Raw genomic sequence first — 21,813 nt, 5'->3', positions numbered from 1 at the left:
ATCGACATTTTGAAAATTGGTCTAATTTGTGTCAAAATCTTTAATTTCAAACGTCAAAAATAGCTGCTGCTTTTGAGAGAAGAAAATTCTTTTGGTTTATATTATACTGTAGTAATTAAAAAATTGACAGAATTCCAAATAAAATTAGCCTTAGGCTCACAATAGTTTTTATAGGAAACCACTTCTCAATTTTTACTAAATTTTTATATTGCTTAAAATACGGCAATGCCAGGCTCAGCGTTGTTCTTTAAATATTCTCATTTTTGAAGATTTTAAGCCTCGTTGTTCTTACAACTTTATATATATTTGACCATTGCTTAAATTCTAGCCAGTCTAGACTCAGCATTAATCTTATTTTTAGGGCATTTTTGAGCCTCAATGATCATATAAAATTGTAATTTGTTTTTAGTACCATCTAAAATCCATCAAAACAAACAAACCAAACTTTTCCGAAAGGAATTAACAACATTACATACCTTCAAAAAAATCATCACCAACCGCAGTAAAGACGAAATTTTGTACTCTTTCCCAAAGCACAAAAGGAGACTGAAATCTCTCTGTTGTTTTCAAAAACAAACCTTCTAACTCACATAAAGTTTGTATAATACTCTTAGATAAACATTGGAGAGAACAAAATTTTTTGACACACTGCTACAAAACAAACGAGAAGGCAGCGATAGCAGATACCCTAAGAAAATAGGAATTTGCAGTGAGCCTGGCGTTCTAGAATTGTTTCAGAAAACCATGCCTGTAAGAGACCCGGGCTACGAGTATGTGCGAGCCATGATTGTCCCTCGACAATCCTCAAAGAGGAACAAAAATAATAAAAAGTATATATTCAGTGTCTATACAGCCCGGGGTCCACTGAAAGCTTCTTTTAATAAAATGGATGGCTCAATTAAGTGGCCCGGTAGTATATGATGATATGTTTTGCGTAGACTCTAGTCTAGTGTCTATAAGCTATCCATAATTGCGTACAGGTTTTTTATAAGAGCAAATTATATAAAAACACGGCAAAATGTAAAAAAACAAGTTAAGAACATTCTAAGGCTTCTTGTGCTCTAAAACACCCAATTTCTTACGAAATTGCAAAAAAAATACTCATGAAATTAAGAAATTAAGAACATTTTAAGAACATTTTTAGGCTTAAAACTCAAAAAGTTAAGAACATCCGAATTTTGGATGTTCTTATAAAAAAACCTTGTAGTTGGTTATAGAAAGACACAAAGGCATGCGAACTTTAACCGCTTGTATGTTTATATTGGAAATACCCTAAATATTTTTATTCTTACTGATGACGTCATTGCAATGTTAGAATAGGTCAAATTGATGAGATTTTCGTTTTCATCTAATGTGGCTTAAATAATCGTGACTTAGGAGCTGTGATTGAATTTTTAACGGGAGTGCAAAAGTATTACACAAGGGCATTTCTAACCTAAAAATAAGAACATTTTAAGAACATTCTTATATGCTCTAAAACTCAGAAATTTACGATCTTTCTAACATTACCATCTATCATATTTCTTAGTTTATTCTTGAAGAATCTTCCAAAGTTCTCCAATGAAACCTTGAAAAATGTTTTTAAATTAGCAGCTAAAATTAGCTAACTACGCGTTTTTTTAAGAGCATCTAAAGTTTTTGAAGCCATATGTCAGTAAATTTCTGAGTTTTAGGGCATAAAGATGTTCTTATTTTCACGTTTTCAAGTTTTGAGTATTTTTGTGTACTTCCTAAAAAATCGGGTGCTTTAGAGTCAATGAAGTCCTTTAAAACGTTCTTAACTTGTTCTTAATATTTTGACCATCGAAGCCTTATGTTCCTATATAGTTTGTTTTTATAAAAAATGTGTATCAGATTATTCATAGTCACTCCTAAGGTGACACACCATTACATAATAATTTAAAAGAGAGTTATCATCGAGTAAAGTAATTAAGAGAAAAATTCATGACCTCATTTCATCATCTTTGTGTAATTAAGCCAGACTCTCAGACATTTCGATTCATTGAAAAAAACAAGACATCTGTAATAGAAATGACTTTCTCATCATTATTAGCCAGTTGGCAATTAATCAACAACTCCCATTTTGTAGGTATATTCCAACCTCTTTGCAACTGAGAAAAAACAACTTTGAATGATTTTGTATCTACTGAATATCTTGATACACCCCTGTCTCACAGCCCTGGTGAAACTTTTTCCTTCAGCGGGGATAAAAATTTCGATTGAAATCTCAATGGGGATAGAAATTCTATTGTTCCAAGGTTAAAAAATCCAGTGGGGATGGTTTTGGAGTGCAATTTCTAAACAATGAATTTCGAATGGGATGAAATCAAAGTCAATTTCTCAGTGGGGCTGAAATCCTAGGGTATTTTTCTCACCGGGGACAAAATTTTTGCCAAATTTTCCAATGGAAAAGTGACACAGGGATGTCTTGATACATTGGTCTTTGGTCAACACAACACAAGGATGAAAAAGACGAAAGAAAGAAAATGAAACATATAAGCTTAGAAATACCAGAAGACGATATACAATGGTAAAAACCAGATTTGAGATGAAGATTTTTAACCATTTTAAGGCAATATACGGTCAGATTTTCCAAATTTTACACTGTTAGAGTACAGTTTTCCTCATCTTTGTTCATTTTAACAGTGCATTTTGGGAAGTTTGGAAAAAGGAGCCTTGCAGTGCACTTTGGGAAGTTATCACCAGAACTTTACCAGGCATCATAACACACCACCAACCATCACCAATAGATAGAGCACAAATAAAAATCTTCAAAAACAAACAAAAAACAAACAAAGCCAATCTATTGACACGAGAAATAAAGCTATTTCCTAAAAATATCCTCTTTTAAAGTCAAACCAGATTTCCATCAAATTGAAAAGAGGATTTAGTATCTGATTTCCTTACTACGGCAATTTCAGAGAGGCTAGTAGTGACAACTAATTCAAATGCGTTAATTCCTTGACTTAAAGTCTATCCTACTTCAGTAATTAACTGTACGTGATAATAATCAACAAAAAGCGGTGATGAGTCCAATATATTAACTCTTCAATTTGAATTAAATACTATTTTATATTTTTCAACTAAGTATAACTATACATATCCTTTTGAAAAGATTCAAATCCTTAGATAGAATGGGTTTACCCACACACCCAAACACTAGCGATTCGAAAATAAAAGTTACGGGAGTAAAGGGAGGGGGCACTGACCTTGTCAGATATCTTTAGAGTCCAAAAAAGGACCTTGACCAGCGGCACGTCCCAGCATCCAATTTTACCTAAGTGCCCCCAGAATATCAAGGATGTAACCGGAAAAATTGCAGAACAAAAAAGTTAAAATATAAAAAAATCCTTTTATTCATTCCCCATTTCTTAGAAAACTTGTAGATATTTCCCTATGGTAATCAACCATGTGCTTATTTGAGAAAAGCGAATAAAGCTCTTTTAAATGATTTCCCTAAACGTGTATGGGTACGTTACGTCAAGACCACCAGTAGGGACCTACGAGCCGAGACCTATGCACCATTTGATAGCACCCATAGAGACGGTTAAATTGGGAATAAATCTCCAATCGTGGTTGACAATTTCTTGGAATGACCCTACAGCGTAAAACACCGGGTTTGCTCACAGAATGATCGAAAAAAAGGTTGAAAATTTTGAAAAGAACAAATTCAGTCAGACGCTGTCAAAAAATGATTTTTGCATAAGGACGTCAAAGTCACGTAACTATAAACAATAAAAACAGGAAGGTCAACGGGCATACCTTGGAGTTAAATACTCAAATGAAAACAAACTTGAAAAATGTTTTTTCATCGAAAAATATTCATACAAAGGTCAAAGATTATGGTTGTTCCCTAATGTTATCCCAGCTGGCATAAAACGTTGTTTCAACGTCTATTCAACGGCCATGACATATTCACGTGACGTTGCAACAACAAGGTGTGCCAGTTCGGATTAATATATGGTAAGTAGTCTGATGAAACAAATGAGGAGCAAATTTAAATCCTGGTATAGATAGAGGTGACATTATTAGACTACTAAATAAGGTAATTGCATTCAACAACCAACCATCTCCATTACCAGCATAAAAAACTACAATAATTTTATTCAAAAACTTTGTCAACAAATTTTGACCCTTTTTAACAATCACAAAAGCAAAGAAGACATAGGTTTTCTCGAAATCAAACACAGTAGTAATAACATGAAAAACCCAAACTGAAAAATCAATTTTTGTGAATGAACTTCTAGTATACCATTTAAAAAATCACCAAAGACATTGATTTTCACAAAGGCAGTAGTACCACCAACAGGAAAAAACTTAAACTGAAAAAATAATGTTTTAATAATCAAAACATTCATTTCATTAATAACGAGACTATTAAAGAACGTTCCTCAGTTCTCAATCCATTCCATCAAAAGAATGCTGCATTAATCATCAGAAGTCTAACCATACTTAATTAACAAACAAAACTGAAAAGAAAATCGAACATCTTAATGACTTTATGAGCTTTATTAGATGCAATTATGATGCTATGCGAGCATTCTCCTTTACATGCTATTAAGAGAAGGAGAGAAAATTTATCCTTAGCTCTCCCCTTCAATCAAAGGTTACGTCATTCTATGGATTTTGTAAGAACAGCTTGATGGAAGCGAGTAGTAAGAACATGTTGAGAATAAGGACTAAGTTAAAGAATAAGTTTGGTCAAAGAACTAGACAAGGAATGTTCTAAATATAAGAACGGGGAGAGACAGAAAAGTCAGTTGAATCAAACAATGATTTCTTGGTGATTGCCGAAAATAGTCTAGTCATTATTAGTCCCTATTCAATATTAATGATTCTTATATGAAATGGAACAGTATGCTACCATAATGAATTCTCTCTTATTATGGTTAGTAATTTGTCATCTAACCTCGGGCTAGTCGATCACTACGTCACTTATTAGTGAATGACCAGTAATCATCAGCCTATTAAAAATGTAAACTTTGTTTTGGCTACTGGCCCAAAAGATGCGATGACATCACAACACTTTTTTCTTACCACTGTTAATTGAAGACACATAATAATGTGCATTGAGTGTTGTTAAGTCAAGTGAGATCGAAGGGCCCGACCCCCGATGGTTTACGTGAATGAGCTTTTTCACGTGCGTGAATGTGTGAAAAGTATAAAAAAGTTAGCGTGAACAGAAATTGCGTGAATGCGTGAAATTGATAAAAAAGACTGCGTGATTGCGTGAATTGAAGGTCCGAGTAGAATATAAAGTTAAGAACACCTTGGTTATTAAAAAGGGGTAGAAAAAAATCTAATAGCATTTTACGAAACGAATATTTCAAATTGGAAATCGTTTCGAATAAATAGACAATATAAATTGATGAGTAATTTCTAGTTGAAAGGGATAATCAGATGGTTTGAGATCATTTACCACGTGGATTCCTTCTCAACTATTTTCGGGAAAATACGAGAATATGCCATTTGAGTGGCGCCTAAGTAGGACCGCAATTCTTATTTGAATTTCCATAATAGATATTCATTAAGAATTTCCATAAGAGATATTAAATAATGAGGCAATGGTAAAAAACCAATTTAATAGGGGATGGCAAGGATAGGAAATTATCATTAGTTTATGGGTGTTAATGGAGAGCTTCCATTATTTGATGACGTCAATAATTATGTATATATTTTTAATTAGAAGTCCCTTGTGCATAGCGTCCTTTCCTTTCAGTGTCCTTTTGTTTGAGTGTTTCGCGAGGCTTTCTTTGTTTTCAGTTCCTTTGTTCAGTGTCTTTAGTGTATTCCCGGGTCGTGTTTTATATTACTTTACGTCACTTTGTAATTCCTCTAGGGAAATTAGCGAAAGCTTTATCAAGTTGTGTTTTTGAATTGTAAACTAGTTCAGCACTGAGAGTCTGTGAGAAGTCTGTGTGTTGTGAGAGTGAGCAAACTTTTGATTTACGATACGAATTTGCATTTTAGTTTCTTTTTAAGTTCAAGAATTTTCTGTTGATTTTTACATTTCGTCTCAAGTTTCTGTTTGCATTTTTGTTCCTATTTTTTCTGTTCCTTTTTTACAATGTGATTTCGACCAGTGATCAAAAACAATTCTCTCCGCTCACAAAGTAAATCAAAAGTCCTTTTTTTTGTTCGGTTTTTTTTTGCTCTGATTCTTTTCGTTCTAACTTTTTTGTTTTCTCGTGGCCTAAAGTGCTGAACTCCTCTTGCGTGTGCTTGAGAGTGTTTGAGTGAGCGTTAGAGCTTGGAGCTCTCGTTCTTAAGTTGATCTAGTTTTATCTAGTTTGCCGGCTACATAGTTTCTTGTTAGTCACAAGAATTTTGTTTTCTCTTTGAGAAATTGCTCATGGTTTGAGCTGTATTCCTCGTGAATGAATTTTGAAGTTTTATTGGCTAGCTTAGTCTGTCTGCCAAGTGTTTTGATTTTGAATTTTTTGTTTGTCTGAAATCGTTCGACTTTTGATCGTTAGATTTGATTGAAATTTCTGTTTGGTTCAATTCCATTGCACTGCTCTTCTGAGCATTCTGTTCCGTAGTATTGTATTCCACCATTTGTTTGATTGCTCTCTTGTCGCTAATTTGATAGAAATTCACGATATATACTATGATTTATATAAATATTGGATGTTAATCACTTAAGTGTTGAAAATCCTTTTGTTTGATTGTTCTCTTGTCGCTTATTTGTTAGAAATTCACGATATATACTATAATTTATATTAATATCGGATGTTAATCACTTAAGTGTTGAAAATCCAATTAGGCTAGGCATTTATATCTGTGCCTTTGAAAATGTCTGATTGGGATAGAAATGTCACTAAGCGTCGTCCGGTCAAAAATCAATCTGACCAAGGTGAATTTAATTTTGAGCTTTTTGAGCGTCAAAGAGAAAGACTTACTACCGAAATTACAGAAAGACTAGAAAATGTTGACCTTTTATTGAAAAATAGGTCTTCTACCGATCTTGTAAGAAATGCCCTTGAAGGGTTGAATAGAGCTTTTGTTGAGCTTCTTTTTGTCTGTGAAAAATTAAAACCATTAGTGTATGAAGTCTCTGAATTTGATAACTGGTTAGGAAATATTGATACGGACATTTTTCTTATAAAAAATTCTGCTATTCGTTATTTGAAAGATAATGAACCTCGTGAGTCTCAAGCTCCCTCTGGAGCTTCTTATCGTGATTCGAAAGCTTCGTCTTCAATTCGATCGACTTCTTCTTCTATGTCGACTGCAAGTCAAAAAATGCTTAAAACAGCAGCAGATGTTGCTACTCTTGAAGTAGAGCTCGCTTTTGCAGATAAAAAAGGGATTAGTGAAATGGATAAGACTCTTCTTGAAGAAAAATTGGCAAAGAAAAAGGCTCTTTTGAACGTTTATGAAAATTGGCAACCTAGAGTGCCACCTGATGAAAATGCATCGAGAAATTTAACTTCAGGTTCGATTATTGAACCTTCTGAATCTCCTAAAGTTGAATCTACTAGAGTTGAATCTCCTAGAGGAAATCCTGAGCCTCTTAGAGCTGAAACCTCTGAATTTGTTCCTACTGAGAATAGTCAAACTGTCGATGCATCCTCTGGTCATAAGACAACCTTTTTACCAGTGCCTCCTTCTGGACCAAGACCTCGTATTGCTAGAAGATTTGGTCTTCCTGTAGCTGCTTCCAGTCCTATAGATTCTGTACTTTCGAATGCAATTTTTGACTTGGTGAAACTTCAAGGTGCTCCATCTGTTGAACTTAGTGTCTTCACTGGTGATCCTTTGGATTACAAATTCTTTATGACAAATTTTGAAGAGCTCGTCGAAAAAAGAATTTCAGATAGTGAAGGTCGTCTTGCTCGTCTTTTGAAATTTACTACCGGTGATGCCAATGATCTGATTCAGTGCTGTCTGTATATGACGAATGGCTATGAACGTGCTAAGGCTCTTTTGAAGAAAAAATATGGAGACCCCCATCGAATCATGATTGCTTATAAAAAACAGTTGGATAATTGGGAGAATGTCAAACTTGGTGATTCCTCTTCATTTGGAAAATTTCATTCCTTTCTGCTTAAGTGTGGCTCAGTTATTGAGGGTAACTTGTGGAATAGTTTTGATACTGCTGACAATCTCTGCATCATTGCCAGCAAGCTTCCAAATGTATGTCAAGATAAGTGGAATAGGAAAGTTGTTGATATTCGAAATCGTTTTAAAAGAGAACCACTTTTTAAAGATTTATTTTTGTTCGTTGAAATGGAAATGACAGTTGCAAGTGATCCTTTGTTTTCTAAAGAAGCACTTAAAGAGCGTTTTCCAAGTGATTCTAAAAGCTCTGGTTTTTCTGGCAGTTTTAGTTTTAAGCCAAGAAAGTATTTTGATAATAAATCACCAAAAAGTTTTCTATGTGTCACTTGCAATGTTAACCATGATATTGAGGCTTGCCCAACATTTAGATCCAAAACTCTTGAAGAAAAGTCCAAATTTTTGATGAAAGAGAGATTGTGTTATGGTTGTCTTGGTAAAGGCCATATATCTGCTCAGTGTAGAAATCGAAGAACTTGTGTTGTTTGTAACAAAAGACATCCTACAACTCTTCATGGTTTGAGAATTGAGCGTAGACCACCTGCTGATGATTCTAAGAAAACAGATTGTGATGTTAGACCTTCTCCTCCAGTGCCACGACCAAGGCCTGATATAGCTAAGTTTGATGATTCGAAATCAAAACCTGAAACAAAAGGTACTAAAGGAGGTGTTAAATGTGGAGTTCTGAATAACAGTGCTAATAAAAATCTCAGTATGTGTGTTGTACCAGTTCTTCTTCGACATGATCATTCAAAGTCTGATATTGTAACATATGCTCTTCTTGATACCTGTTCTCAAGCTTGCTTTATTTCTGACGAAATTGTTTCTTTGATGTCATTGAAAACTATAAGTACTGATTTGAGCATTAACACGATAACATCTGTCAAGTCTGAGAAGTGTCAAGTGGCTTCTGGATTAAGAGTGAAAGGTCTTCATGCTGGTGATGGTAGTTGGTTATCTCTGCCAAAGTGTTTTAGTAAACCTAATATTCCCGTTGATTCCAGTGAGATTCCGACAGCTGACTCTATAAAAGAATGGCATTATCTTAAATCTATTGAAAATGAGCTTCCTAATACAACGTCTTTAAAGGTTGGGATTCTGATTGGTGCTAATTGTTTGAAAGCTATCGAACCTTTGAAAGTTATACCAAGTCAGGATGATGGTCCCTTTGCCTTTAAAACTAAGCTTGGTTGGTGTGTTGTCGGACCTATCAGTTCGTCAAGGTCATCAGATGCTATTTCTTGTTGCAGAGTCATGGTTAATGATCATGGTAGATCGAACCATCTTGTTGTTGAGGAAACACAGGTTAAAGACTCTGGAATTGAATCTATGCTAAAAAATCTTTTTGATATTGAAAGTGTTCCTGAAACTAAGTTATCTACTGAGTACGAATCTTTTTCTCAAGATGATTTACACTTTCTAGAGATTGTTGAAAATCGTTCTGAATTCATTGATGGACACTACCATGTACCTCTGCCCTTTCGTAACGAAAATATTAGCTTTCCAGATAATCGTCCTCTAGCTCTGAAAAGGTTGAGTTTGCTGAAGAAAAAGTTTGAATCTTCTTCAAAATTTTACTCTGACTATGTTGCCTTTATGAACAACATTATCGACAAGGGTTGGTGTCAGGAAGTTTCATCACCTTATCCTGATGGTCAAAATTGGTACATCCCCCATCATGGAGTTTACCACCCCACAAAAACATAAGATAAGAGTAGTGTTTGATTGTAGCTCTTCATATAAAGGTGTTTGCATGAAATAAAGAATTGATGCAGGGTCCTGATCTGACTAATCATCTGATTGGTGTGCTTATAAGATTTCGTCAAGAGTTTGTTGCATTTACTGCAGATATTGAAGCAATGTTTTTTCAAATTTACATCCCTGAGTCTCAACGTCGGTTTCATCAATTTTTGTGGTGGAGGGATGGTGATTTCTCCAAAGATCCTGTTTGCTATGAAATGAACACTCATCTCCAAGGTAGTACCTCTTCGCCTAGTTGTAGCAATTTTGCTCTGAAACAAACAGCTTCTGCAGGTGAAAATGAGTTTGGAGTTCAGGCTGCCAACACACTAAGAAAAAATTTTTACGTTGATGATTTGCTGAAATCTACTGAGAGTGTTGAGTCTGCAAAGTTTCTTATTTCAGACGTTTCTAGTATGTGTGATTATGGAGGTTTTCATTTAACAAAATTTACTTCGAATTTTTCAGAGGCGTTAGAGTCTGTTCCTCCAAAAGAAATTAAAGAGTGCAAATCCACTGAACGTGTGCTAGGTGTTTTGTGGTCCCTAGAAGATGATGTTTTCCAGTTCAAAGCTCCTTCTAAAGTTTTCTCAAGATCTCGTAGAGGGATGTTATCAGCATTGAATTCAATCTATGATCCTTTGGGTTTGATTTCTCCTTTCATTCTTAAGGGAAGACTTATCTTTCAGACAGTGTGTCAGCTTTCAATCGGTTGGGATGATCCAGTTCCTAACGAGTATCTCATTCAATGGGATAAATGGGTTGAATCTTTAGTAAATTTACAAGTGCTCAGTGTCAGTCGTTGCTTTAAGCCAAGAAGTTTTACTCGAATTGTTGAAATCAGTTTACACCACTTTTCTGATGCTTGTGATTATGGTTATAGTGGTTGTCATTACTTAAGATTCGTAACGTCTGATAATTATGTTCATTGTTCTTTGGTGATGGGTAAATCTCGCGTTGTCCCAGCTAAAAGTAATCACACTATGCCTCGTTTGGAGTTGATTGCTGCTACTCTTTCTTCTCAAATAGCTAAGTTTATCTCAAAGGAATTTGATTATGAAATAGCTTATGAACTTTTCTGGTGTGACAATACGTGTGCTTTAGGCTATATTAGTAACACTACGAAGAAATTTAGAAAATTTGTTGCTAACAGGGTGTGTCTTATTACGAAAACAACGAAATCTTCTCAATGGAATTATGTTGAATCTGAGAATAATCCTGCTGATCATGGATCAAGAGGTTTGAAAATTGAAGGGAATGAGAAAAAGGTTTCAGAATGGTTCAATGGTCCCAGCTTTCTTTGGGAACATCCTCTAAAATATGATAAATCTCAAGTCATTAACGTCTCTGAAAGTGATCCTGAGGTAGTGGTTGATAAGACCACTTCTGTGATGGTCATAAAGCCTAATTATGTAGATATCATTTCTCATCTTGAGAGTCGTGTTTCAAGCTTTTTGAAAATGAAGAAAATCATTTCCTTTGTTCTTCTTTATATGGAGAAATTACGTAAGAAAAATCGTATTTATTTTAGAAAGACAAGATCACAACCTGAGTTTAAAATGAGTAACCTTCTGTCTGTTGATATTATGACTAAAGCTTCAGTTAAAATCTTTAAGCTTCTTCAATCTAAGTACTTTTTTTCTTCTGCTTCAAATTCTAAGATCTCTAGTTTGAATCCTTTTACAGATGATAATGGTTTATTACGTGTTGGAGGACGTCTTGGTAGATCTCTGCTTGACCCATGTGTTAAGTATCCTATTATTATTCCTAGAGAGTCTGATATAGCAAAGGCCATTGTTAGGTTCTATCATGATAAGGTTCACCATGCAGGGAGAAATGTAACGATGAATGAGATTCGTGAAAATGGTATTTGGATAACTAGTCTTTGTTCTCTTGTTAAGTCAGTGATTTGGAATTGTTTTCTTTGTCGAAAGTTAAGAGGAAAGTTTGGTGCTCAAATTATGTCTGATCTGCCTTTTGAAAGAACTTTAGAGGCCCCACCATTTAGTTTTTGTGGTGTAGATTTGTTTGGCCCGTTTTTAGTTAAGGAACGTCGCTCATTGGTTAAGCGTTGGGGAGTTATTTATACTTGTTTGTCAAGTCGAAGTGCACATATTGAATCTGTGGTTTCTATGAATACTGATTCTTTTATCTTGTGTCTAAGAAGGTTTATATGTCGTCGTGGATCTATTCGAATGCTTAGGAGTGATAATGGATCAAATTTTGTTGGTGCTCAGAGTGAGCTGAAGGAGTTGTTTAAAAGTCTTGATCATGACAAAATTAAAGCTTTTTTAAGAGACGAATTTGATGCTGACTATGTTGTTTGGGAAAGAAATCCTCCTTATTCTAGTCATTTTGGGGGCGTTTGGGAACGCCAGATTAGAAGTATTAGAGCTGTGTTGGATGGAATTTTGCAAACTCATAGCAGTTCATTCAACGATGAGTCATTGAGAACATTGCTTTGTGAAGCTGAGTGCATCATCAATTCTCGTCCATTGAGCGTGGAGAACATTGGAGATCCCTTAAGTTTGAAACCCATCACACCAATGATGCTTTTGACTGGTAAGTCAAGAATCGTCCTGCCTCCTCCTGGTGCATTTGGTGATGCAGCAGCTTATTCAAGACGTCAGTGGAAACGAGTGCAACATGTGGTCAATGAATTTTGGTCAAGATGGAAAAAGGAGTACTTGACCAACCTCCAAGAACGAACAAGATGGCTATCCAAACGACGAAATTTTCGGATTGGTGACATTGTAATGGTCAAAAGTGATGCCAAACGTAATCAATGGCCAATTGGGCGTGTCACCAAAGCAAATGTCGACGAACGTGGACATTGTCGAAAAGTAACAGTTAAGTTAATCAATGGTGAGGTCGAAAGACCCATAACAAACATTATATTGTTGGAAGAATACGAAAAATGAGATTCCCCACCGAGGAACCATGAAGATGTGAAATCTTCAGGGGAGCCATATGTTAATGGAGAGCTTCCATTATTTGATGACGTCAATAATTATGTATATATTTTTAATTAGAAGTCCCTTGTGCATAGCGTCCTTTCCTTTCAGTGTCCTTTTGTTTGAGTGTTTCGCGAGGCTTTCTTTGTTTTCAGTTCCTTTGTTCAGTGTCTTTAGTGTATTCCCGGGTCGTGTTTTATATTACTTTACGTCACTTTGTAATTCCTCTAGGGAAATTAGCGAAAGCTTTATCAAGTTGTGTTTTTGAATTGTAAACTAGTTCAGCACTGAGAGTCTGTGAGAAGTCTGTGTGTTGTGAGAGTGAGCAAACTTTTGATTTACGATACGAATTTGCATTTTAGTTTCTTTTTAAGTTCAAGAATTTTCTGTTGATTTTTACATTTCGTCTCAAGTTTCTGTTTGCATTTTTGTTCCTATTTTTTCTGTTCCTTTTTTACAATGTGATTTCGACCAGTGATCAAAAACAATTCTCTCCGCTCACAATGGGAAATCACGGTAATGCCTCAATGGCGCCTGGCTGGATCAAACTATTTCTGAAAAAACAGTCTTTTATTAATTCGATAGCAGAAAGTGTAATTGAGCACAAGATTAAACGATTGGGATCAATTCGGGGTCATTGCAGTAAAGAGCACCAGGTTAAGCATCTCTTCCATGTCGAAATACGACGACAGATATACCATTTGGGTAGTAACGAATCTACGACCGTTTCCCAGAGCATATTGAATTCATTGTTTTTCATTAATAGTATATAAAATACTTTATCGTAGATGAAGCAGTACCTTATTCACCAGAACCATAAGGAATCATCAGAAACACCAGTACTGTTATTCACCAGCAAATTCACCAGACCTAATGAATCCATTGTCAGATACATCAACGATTACCTTGCCTTTTACACCCGGGGGGTACTCAAGGTGAATGACCTACCATACGTGCGGTTATATTTTCAAGCTTTCCAAAGTGTACTGTAAGGGTCGAAATCAGCAAAGATGAGAAAAAGTGCACTCTAAGGGTGTAAAATTTCGAAAATCTGACCAATCACTGTAAAGTTCGATTTTTCGTTCAAATTTATTCAAATTTTGTTAAATTTTCTCTGCACTGTAAGGGTCCGATTTTAAAAACCTAATTTTGGGCTTTACACTAAAATAGCTAAGTTTGCCATCAAATTCACAGAATCACCATCACCAATATCAGATTCACCAGAATCATCAGATCCACAAACAGATTCCCAAGAACTGTTAATGAACATCTACAACATCAACAACTACCGACAACTGTGAATGTGACGATCTGACCTTCGCTGTTCAGCAAAAACAATCAAAACAGTATTGTCTTTTGCTTGAAAACGAAAGCAAAAGCGAATGTGATATATGATTGACAGTTGATTTTATTGCCATTTTTTTGCTTTGGTCAATCATCGTGACCAAAACCTCATTGAATGTTTATCCCAAATCTGGATGAAAAAGATAAAAGCGGTTCGCCAACCTGGACAGATTCTCTTACGGAGAATGGCCTTTAGAATGAAGACGTACCAGCGCATAGTAATCAGAATATGCTGGGAGATCAAACAGAAACCGACCAGGGGGAATCTATCAATCAAAACATACGGCCTGAAGCGTGGAACAAACAAAACCATGGGAATTTAGGAAGTGGGTCATTAGAAAAACTCATTAAATAAGAATTAAAATTTTGTATGCATAAATTTCCATTTCTAAATAAGAGTTTACAGAGTGACAAATCAGAACGATCGGAAAACGTATAATTATGATTTAAACGAAGAAACAGACAGAGGAAGGAATAATGTAACCTTTTTGACGTCAAATGGTGGGTTTTTTTGGAGAAGTTACATCTATCGGATGGATGATGCTGTTTTAACACAGGTCTATTCGTAGTATAGTATTGATTCGATGAGCTCGATAACCGAGTCTTTTATGCCCTTATTCGGTTGACATCATTGTATTCCGTCAAGATTATTTTCATCAAATGATTTTGTAATCGAAAAAAGAAGGAAATATTCAAAACTTCATGGCTTTATGTATTATATGTCACTTGCTACACAAGCGTCAACCTATCGGCATTAATCGCCCATGCCATAATAGCAAATGTCAATCAAGACGGCTGAGTGGCCCAATAACCAATTACCGGGCGCCATCGAGGAGCGAAAAAGTATCGCGTTACGTTCTTTTTTCAAATTACTTTTCTAAGTACTGACAAGTTTATTATCATTATTATTATTAAAATGAATAATACAGGTTGTATGCACTCAGTGGGCCTCTAAACCGATCTCAATTTACAAATTTCGTGTAACGAATTTCTTTGGATGGCTTTTCCATGCTTCTTTCAATTTTTCTTTGAAGCCTTTTATGGAAACAGCAGCTACCACCTCAGACGGCAATTTATTCCACGTAGGGATGGTTCTGTAGTAGAACGACTTTGTTTGCGGGCCGATTGTTTGGTCAATTACCTCAACCGTCTTGACTTCCGTGCAGGAGGTCAGGGTTCGATTCCCACTCGATGCTGTGATTCATTTACCATGCTCTGATACATGAGTGTGGGAAGATATGCCTGGCTTTATGGTGTGGTTGCTAAATACTTTTCAGGTTTGACCATGCAAGGATACACTGTCCTCTCGAGTCGTTCGAGTATAGTTACTATACGCCAGCAGCTCGATGTATTTCCTGATTTGGGCTGTTTCTTGCTTGGATTTTACGGATTTTGGCAATTTTTCTGAAATTTTGTTTGGGATATATCTACTACAACCATCAGCTCTGTGTGTCGCGAGCACGAGTTGGCAGGGTCAGGTAAGCGCAGTGATTACCCTATCCTAGGATAGTTAATGTTGTCCTGGATAAGGTATGTTCCATTCATCGGAGAACTATCTCACTGAATCTCGTCAGCGAACCAGAATAACAGTTAGTACAATTTTCACAAGGAAGAGGAAGAAGACAGCATTATTGCTTTTTTATTTACTGAACAACATGGCATAACTTAGTTGATTACAGTTTTTTATGGTCACGTGTTCCGAAACACGTTTTTTATAAGAACATAAGGCTTCGATGGCCAAAATGTTAAGAACAAGTTAAAAACATTCAAGGTTTTGAGGACTCTAAAACACCCTATTTCATAGGAAAATTGACAAAAATGCTCATAAAATGGGGAAAATAAGAACATGTTGAGAACATTTTTAGGCTCAAGACGAAAAAAGTTAAGAACATCCAAAGGCTTCAGAAATTTGGGATGTTCTTATAAAAAAACGTGTAGAACCTGTAGAAAAAACAATTGAATTTGAATTCTTCGCTTTTGGTCTATCATGGTTATATTTAATTTAAACGAGTAAGAGGGTTAGAAAACGATAAAATTTATGATAACAACTCTAAGCGCTAGAAAATTTGAGCAGGTGTGGTTTTCCTTGCCTAGAAATCCAGGTTCATCTCCCACCATGTATACAGCCTTTACTGTTAGACCATGATCAGCCCCTCATAACGTTTCCCTTTTCTAAAATGGTCTGTAGCCAAGCTTATGAAATTGATTTTAGTCAATTTGAGGGTGCTAATTTGGAACTAAACGTTTTTTTTCATAAGAACAAACTATATAAGAACATAAGGTTAATGCTAAGAACAAGATAAGATGTTAAGGCATGTTAAACACTCGATTTTTTAGAAAAGAAGTCACAAAATGGAGAAAACAAGAACATTTTAAGAACATTTCTAGGCTTAAAACCTAAAAAGTTAAGAACATCCAAAGGCTTCAAAAATTATTTTGAAAAAATACAAGAAGAACACAGACATTCCACAACGAAATATCACATTGTAATTTTAAAATGTAAATCCATACCAATTCACACTAAAATCTTAAACCACTTCTTTACCAAATCAAGGCAAATGATTTCCAATATACGACTACACCAGACTAACCAACCAAACAAAAACGAAAACAATTTTTTTCAAAAAAACCATCAGATAATAGCTCTGTTTCTTTGGATCAATTACATATCTCAAATCCATTAAATACTATCATACAAAATGTAATGAAATGAAAAAAAAAGTTTCGCTTTTTTTTTTGTTTCACGTTTTTAGACTAATTTCCGCTTTTTAATTGTTTTCTCATAATTATCTACACACAACTGACTAGCCTGTATCACACAATTAAAAAGCCTGTATCAGTCAAACCCATTGAGTTTCGAGTCAGCCTGGAAATAGTACGCCATTTTCCTTGAAAAATACAAAGACTATCCTTCAATTACCTTTGAAAACACAAAGACTGTCCTTCAATTCCCTTTGAAAATACAAAGAATATAATTTAGTTTTCCTTGAAAAACACAAAAGTACGCTTGATTTACCTTGATTTACCTTGCAAAATACAAAGAGTATCCTTAATATATCTTGAAAATACAAAGAATATACTTCGTTTTTCTTGAAAAACACAAAGACTGTCCTTCAATTCCCTTTGAAAATACAAAGAATATAATTTAGTTTTCCTTGAAAAACACAAAAGTACGCTTGATTTACCTTGATTTACCTTGCAAAATACAAAGAGTATCCTTAATATATCTTGAAAATACAAAGAATATACTTCGTTTTTCTTGAAAAACACAAAGACTGTCCTTCAATTCCCTTTGAAAATACAAAGAATACAATTCGTTTTCCTTGAAAAACACAAAAGTACGCTTGATTTACCTTGCAAAATACAAAGAGTATCCTTAATATATCTTGAAAATACAAAGAATATACTTCGTTTTTCTTGAAAAACACAAAGACTGTCCTTCAATTCCCTTTGAAAATACAAAGAATACAATTCGTTTTCCTTGAAAAACACAAAAGTACGCTTGATTTACCTTGCAAAATACAAAGAGTATCCTTAATATATCTTGAAAATACAAAGAATATACTTCGTTTTTCTTGAAAAACACAAAGACTGTCCTTCAATTCCCTTTGAAAATACAAAGAATATAATTTAGTTTTCCTTGAAAAACACAAAAGTACGCTTGATTTACCTTGATTTACCTTGCAAAATACAAAGAGTATCCTTAATATATCTTGAAAATACAAAGAATATACTTCGTTTTTCTTGAAAAACACAAAGACTGTCCTTCAATTCCCTTTGAAAATACAAAGAATACAATTCGTTTTCCTTGAAAAACACAAAAGTACGCTGATTTTTACCTTGCAAAATACAAAGAGTATCCTTAATATATCTTGAAAATACAAAGAATATACTTCGTTTTTCTTGAAAAAACACAAAGACTGTCCTTCAATTCCCTTTGAAAATACAAAGAATATAATTTAGTTTTCCTTGAAAAACACAAAAGTACGCTTGATTTACCTTGCAAAATACAAAGAGTATCCTTAATATATCTTGAAAATACAAAGAATATACTTCGTTTTTCTTGAAAAACACAAAGACTGTCCTTCAATTCCCTTTGAAAGTACAAAGAATATAATTTGTTTTCCTTGCAAAATACAAAGACTATCCTTCAATTATCTTTGAAAATACAAAAAATATACTTCTTTTCCTTGAAAAATACAAAATTTTCCCTTGAAAATACACAAAGACTATCTTTTAATTATCTTTGAAAAGACAAACAATATACTTCTTTTCCTTGAAAAATACAAAAGTACGCTTGATTTTCCTTTTAAAATACAAAGATTACCCTGAATTTATCTTTGAAAATGCAAAATATATATTCAGTTTTCCCTTGAAAAACAAAGACTATCCTTCAATTATCTTTGAAAATACAAAGAATATACTATATTTTCATTTTTTTTAACAATCCAAAGAATACGCTTCGTTTTCTTTGAAAAGACAAAGAATACGCCTTATTTTCCATAAAATACAAAAACATATCAAAGTAATCTTTGTGTCTTTTTTTTATCGCAGGAGTAGGTGTAATGAAAGAAGAAAATTTGGGGTTGGAAAGGGTTGAAAATTCTTAAGGGTTGGAAATCCTTAAAATGGTTGAATGAGTTCATCAATATTATAGGGCAACAACCTTTAGAAAATGAAGGTTTCAAAAAACCTACGAAATGGAAATTTGTCATTAAAATTTACAAGTGACTATCATTAAAATTTACAAGTGAAGATCTTTTGACAGGCATTAAACTTATTATAATTCTGCATTCTGTTGTTATGTACTCTTAGGTGCCAAATAAACGGCCCCCCGCTTGTTAATTTTTCCAATTTTTTCCAACCCCCCGGACGTTATTAGGACCCCCCCGTTTATTAATTTTTGAAAAAGTTCCCAGATCCCAAAAGGAAAGTTTCTTGTTTTACTCTAAAAAGCCTAAATTTAGTCTATTTTGACCCTTTTTAGGGTTTTTAAAAGTCCATTTTTCCAACCCCCCGTTTATTCGAACCCCCCGTTTATTTGGCACCTAAGAGTAGTAATTGGGGAAAACATCGGCCAGTTGGAAGAGTGTTTTGGGATGAAGAGCACAAATAGAGAATAATAACCTGATGGTTTTGATTTTATTACGCACAAAGTAAACCTCCGAAGGCAATTGAACCTCTGAAAAAATTCTATAACAAATTCAATTTTATTTATAATGTTTGTTATAACAAAAATCTGGTTTCACGCCGCCGAGGTGTCGAAAATTGAATTTTTGTCTTGGCGCATTATTTTCAACACCATCACGTAAATTAGCTTTCATACCCAACAATGCAGTCCTTACAAAGTCAAAATAGCGAATTCGTCAGACCGTTTGGTTTTACCCATGCTTTTAGAGTTTCAGCGTTGTGGACAGAAAACAATCACATCTAATTTCAGGTTAGTGGATGGTAGATGTAGATATTCTTCAAATGAAAACAAAAACATTTTAAAAATCTACTCTTTCGTTTTCTTTGTTTTTGAATCGACCCATTTTCCCTGTTTACATTTTTGAATAGGTATTAAATTGCCTTTATAACCTAACTTCAAGAGCTTAGAAGGATTTCTTGGGCACCATGTCTCGACTCCAAGGAACGAACATTTTTTCAACGGAAAGACATCTTTAACACGGACCTGAACGTTAAAATCATCTTGCAAATACATTGTATCATAATGGTTAACGTACGCAAAAACATCTACATAGGCCATGTGACCGTCATTTTTCAATACTCCCGGTGACACAAAACGTCCAATCGGCTCCATAAAAGAACAAGAATCTTCCATTCTCGAAACCTGAACTGACTCGCAGTTTATTCGGCGTCGAACATTTTCAGGCATTCTCCAATCTTTCTGTATTATGAAATAAGTCATGTTTTTATTTTTGCGTGAAAAATATCGTCGTTGATCCCCGAGCTTCCTTTCTAACTTTTCCAGATCCTCAAAACTTATGAGAACATCAGCATCAGAATCGTAAGGGATCAAATGACCATCCCGATAAGCAGCCAACAATGAGCCATCATGTAAAGCATAGACGATACCATGTTCCTTGGTAAAAGCATCCCAACTCCGAAATAATTTTTGTACTATTGGTGCGTATGGATTCTCTTTACACGTTCCGTCGCCGTAATCAGAAATATTTTTCGGACTGAGTTCCAACCTTTCGTTCGAATATATTTTACGCCTTATAAACTTATCATTCGAAACAAAATAAAGTTCAGTTTTACTGTAAACATCCAGTTGGTCTTTAAGTGATAAATTTGTCATCATTCTCCAGATGACCAAAAAACTGAATATTAAAGAAGTCCCAAAAAAGAATTTCACATTCAGCATAATAGTTTTGTTGTTGTGAAAACGACACGTTCATGAAAATGTATAAAATTCGAATTTAACTAATTTGACTGCTACCATCTCAAAACAAATGATTTACATAAAAATTTTGTTTTTGTTACTTCCTTCATAATTACTTGCCAAGAAGGAAATTAATTTAATAGTTTTAGAGTTAATCACCCCTAATTAAAGGGTGCATAAAAATGTAGTACATGTTTTTTTATATAAGCAACTGTTTGTCCCTATATCAGGCTCACATTATGCTTAGCATTCTATTGTTCTCAAACAATAGAGCCATTGTTTAGGTACCAAAAACTGAGTCTGCATTATGCTTATAAACGTTATGCTTAAAAAAGAAAAAACATGTAACGAGAGTTGAGAACAAAGAGAACGCGTCTTCAGGGGTATTATTTTTTCTTACTTTCAGTTAAAAAGGTATCGTCTACTTGATAGCAAATACAGTAGTACACGTTTTTATAAGAACAAACTATATAAGAACATAAGGTTTCGATGGCCAAAATGTTAAGAACAAGTTAAGAACATTTTATGGTATTGCAGACTAGAAAACACCTAATTTCTTGGGAAATGAGCAAAAACACTAAAAAATGGTGAAAATAAGAACATTTTGAGGCTTTAAAACTCAAAAATTTAAGAACATCCGAAGGCTTCAAAATTTTTGGATGTTCTTATAAAAAAACGTGTATGGTACGAGCGCTATCAAAAATTCAATAGTAACCTAATGGGTGTTTATACTGCTGTTCTCATTGAGATGGGAGCTGCCCAATTTTCAATATTTCAGTTTACATCTTCTCAAAATCGGGATACTGATGTATCAGCTCCTTCAATTTCATTGGAGTGAGATTCCATCGAGAAAACAGATAATCTATTCTGCTCTTAACCTCACCCTGCTCTTTCAATTTCATTGGAGTGAGATTCCATCGAGAAAACAGATAATCTATTCTGCTCTTAACCTCACCGTGCTCTTAAAGGGATAAATGGTAAATGTTACAATCTGACCTGGTTGTCCAGCGACTGGACTCTAATAGACCTTATCGGAGTTTTGGATTTTTCTAAAAAAACGATGCATTGTGGGATTGTTTCGGGTGTATTACAATAGAGGAATTCCTAAGAGATTTCTATTGTAATACACTCGAAACAATCCCACAATTCATCGCTTTTTCAGAAAAATAAAAAACTTCGATAAGGTCTATATTGTTCTATTGGTCTATTGAAAAAAGTCCCATCCTTTTAATAAAGCCTCATCGTGGCAGGGCAGAAAAAATCACAATCTGAATTAAGGTTAATCTTTTTTGTTTGCAGCGCGGAGGAGACAGATAACAAAACTAA

General features: G+C 34.5%; 3 protein-coding genes across 3 annotated transcripts; 2 read left to right on the top strand and 1 right to left on the bottom strand.

The window, feature by feature from the left end:
• The first annotated feature begins 7,245 nt into the window (after positions 1–7,245).
• LOC136808265 (uncharacterized) lies at positions 7,246–9,768 on the top strand. Its single transcript, XM_067064812.1, has one exon. The coding sequence runs from the start codon at positions 7,246–7,248 to the stop codon at positions 9,766–9,768; it is 2,523 nt and encodes an 840-aa protein (XP_066920913.1).
• A 152-nt stretch (positions 9,769–9,920) lies between these two features.
• LOC136808255 (uncharacterized) lies at positions 9,921–12,722 on the top strand. The gene has a single exon (XM_067064801.1). The coding sequence runs from the start codon at positions 9,921–9,923 to the stop codon at positions 12,720–12,722; it is 2,802 nt and encodes a 933-aa protein (XP_066920902.1).
• Positions 12,723–19,596: 6,874 nt separating this feature from the next.
• On the bottom strand, positions 19,597–20,540 carry LOC136808246 (uncharacterized). Its single transcript, XM_067064789.1, has one exon. It carries the CDS (start codon positions 20,467–20,469, stop codon positions 19,597–19,599), a length of 873 nt encoding a protein of 290 aa, XP_066920890.1. The 5' UTR covers positions 20,470–20,540.
• Positions 20,541–21,813: the final 1,273 nt, after the last annotated feature.

The sequence above is a fragment of the Clytia hemisphaerica genome, unplaced genomic scaffold (assembly GCF_902728285.1).
Source record: "Clytia hemisphaerica strain Z4C2 unplaced genomic scaffold, Clytia hemisphaerica genome assembly, whole genome shotgun sequence".
NCBI classification, from domain to species: domain Eukaryota; kingdom Metazoa; phylum Cnidaria; class Hydrozoa; order Leptothecata; family Clytiidae; genus Clytia; species Clytia hemisphaerica.
Note: the sequence above shows the minus strand (reverse complement) of the source record. Positions and strands in the feature narration are given on the sequence as shown.

Bases quoted from the DNA above. Each gene is read 5' to 3' on its own strand.
- LOC136808255 (XM_067064801.1), top strand. From the start codon at position 9,921: ATGTTTTTTCAAATTTACATCCCTGAGTCTCAACGTCGGTTTCATCAA.
- LOC136808246 (XM_067064789.1), bottom strand. From the start codon at position 20,469: ATGCTGAATGTGAAATTCTTTTTTGGGACTTCTTTAATATTCAGTTTT.
- LOC136808265 (XM_067064812.1), top strand. From the start codon at position 7,246: ATGCTTAAAACAGCAGCAGATGTTGCTACTCTTGAAGTAGAGCTCGCT.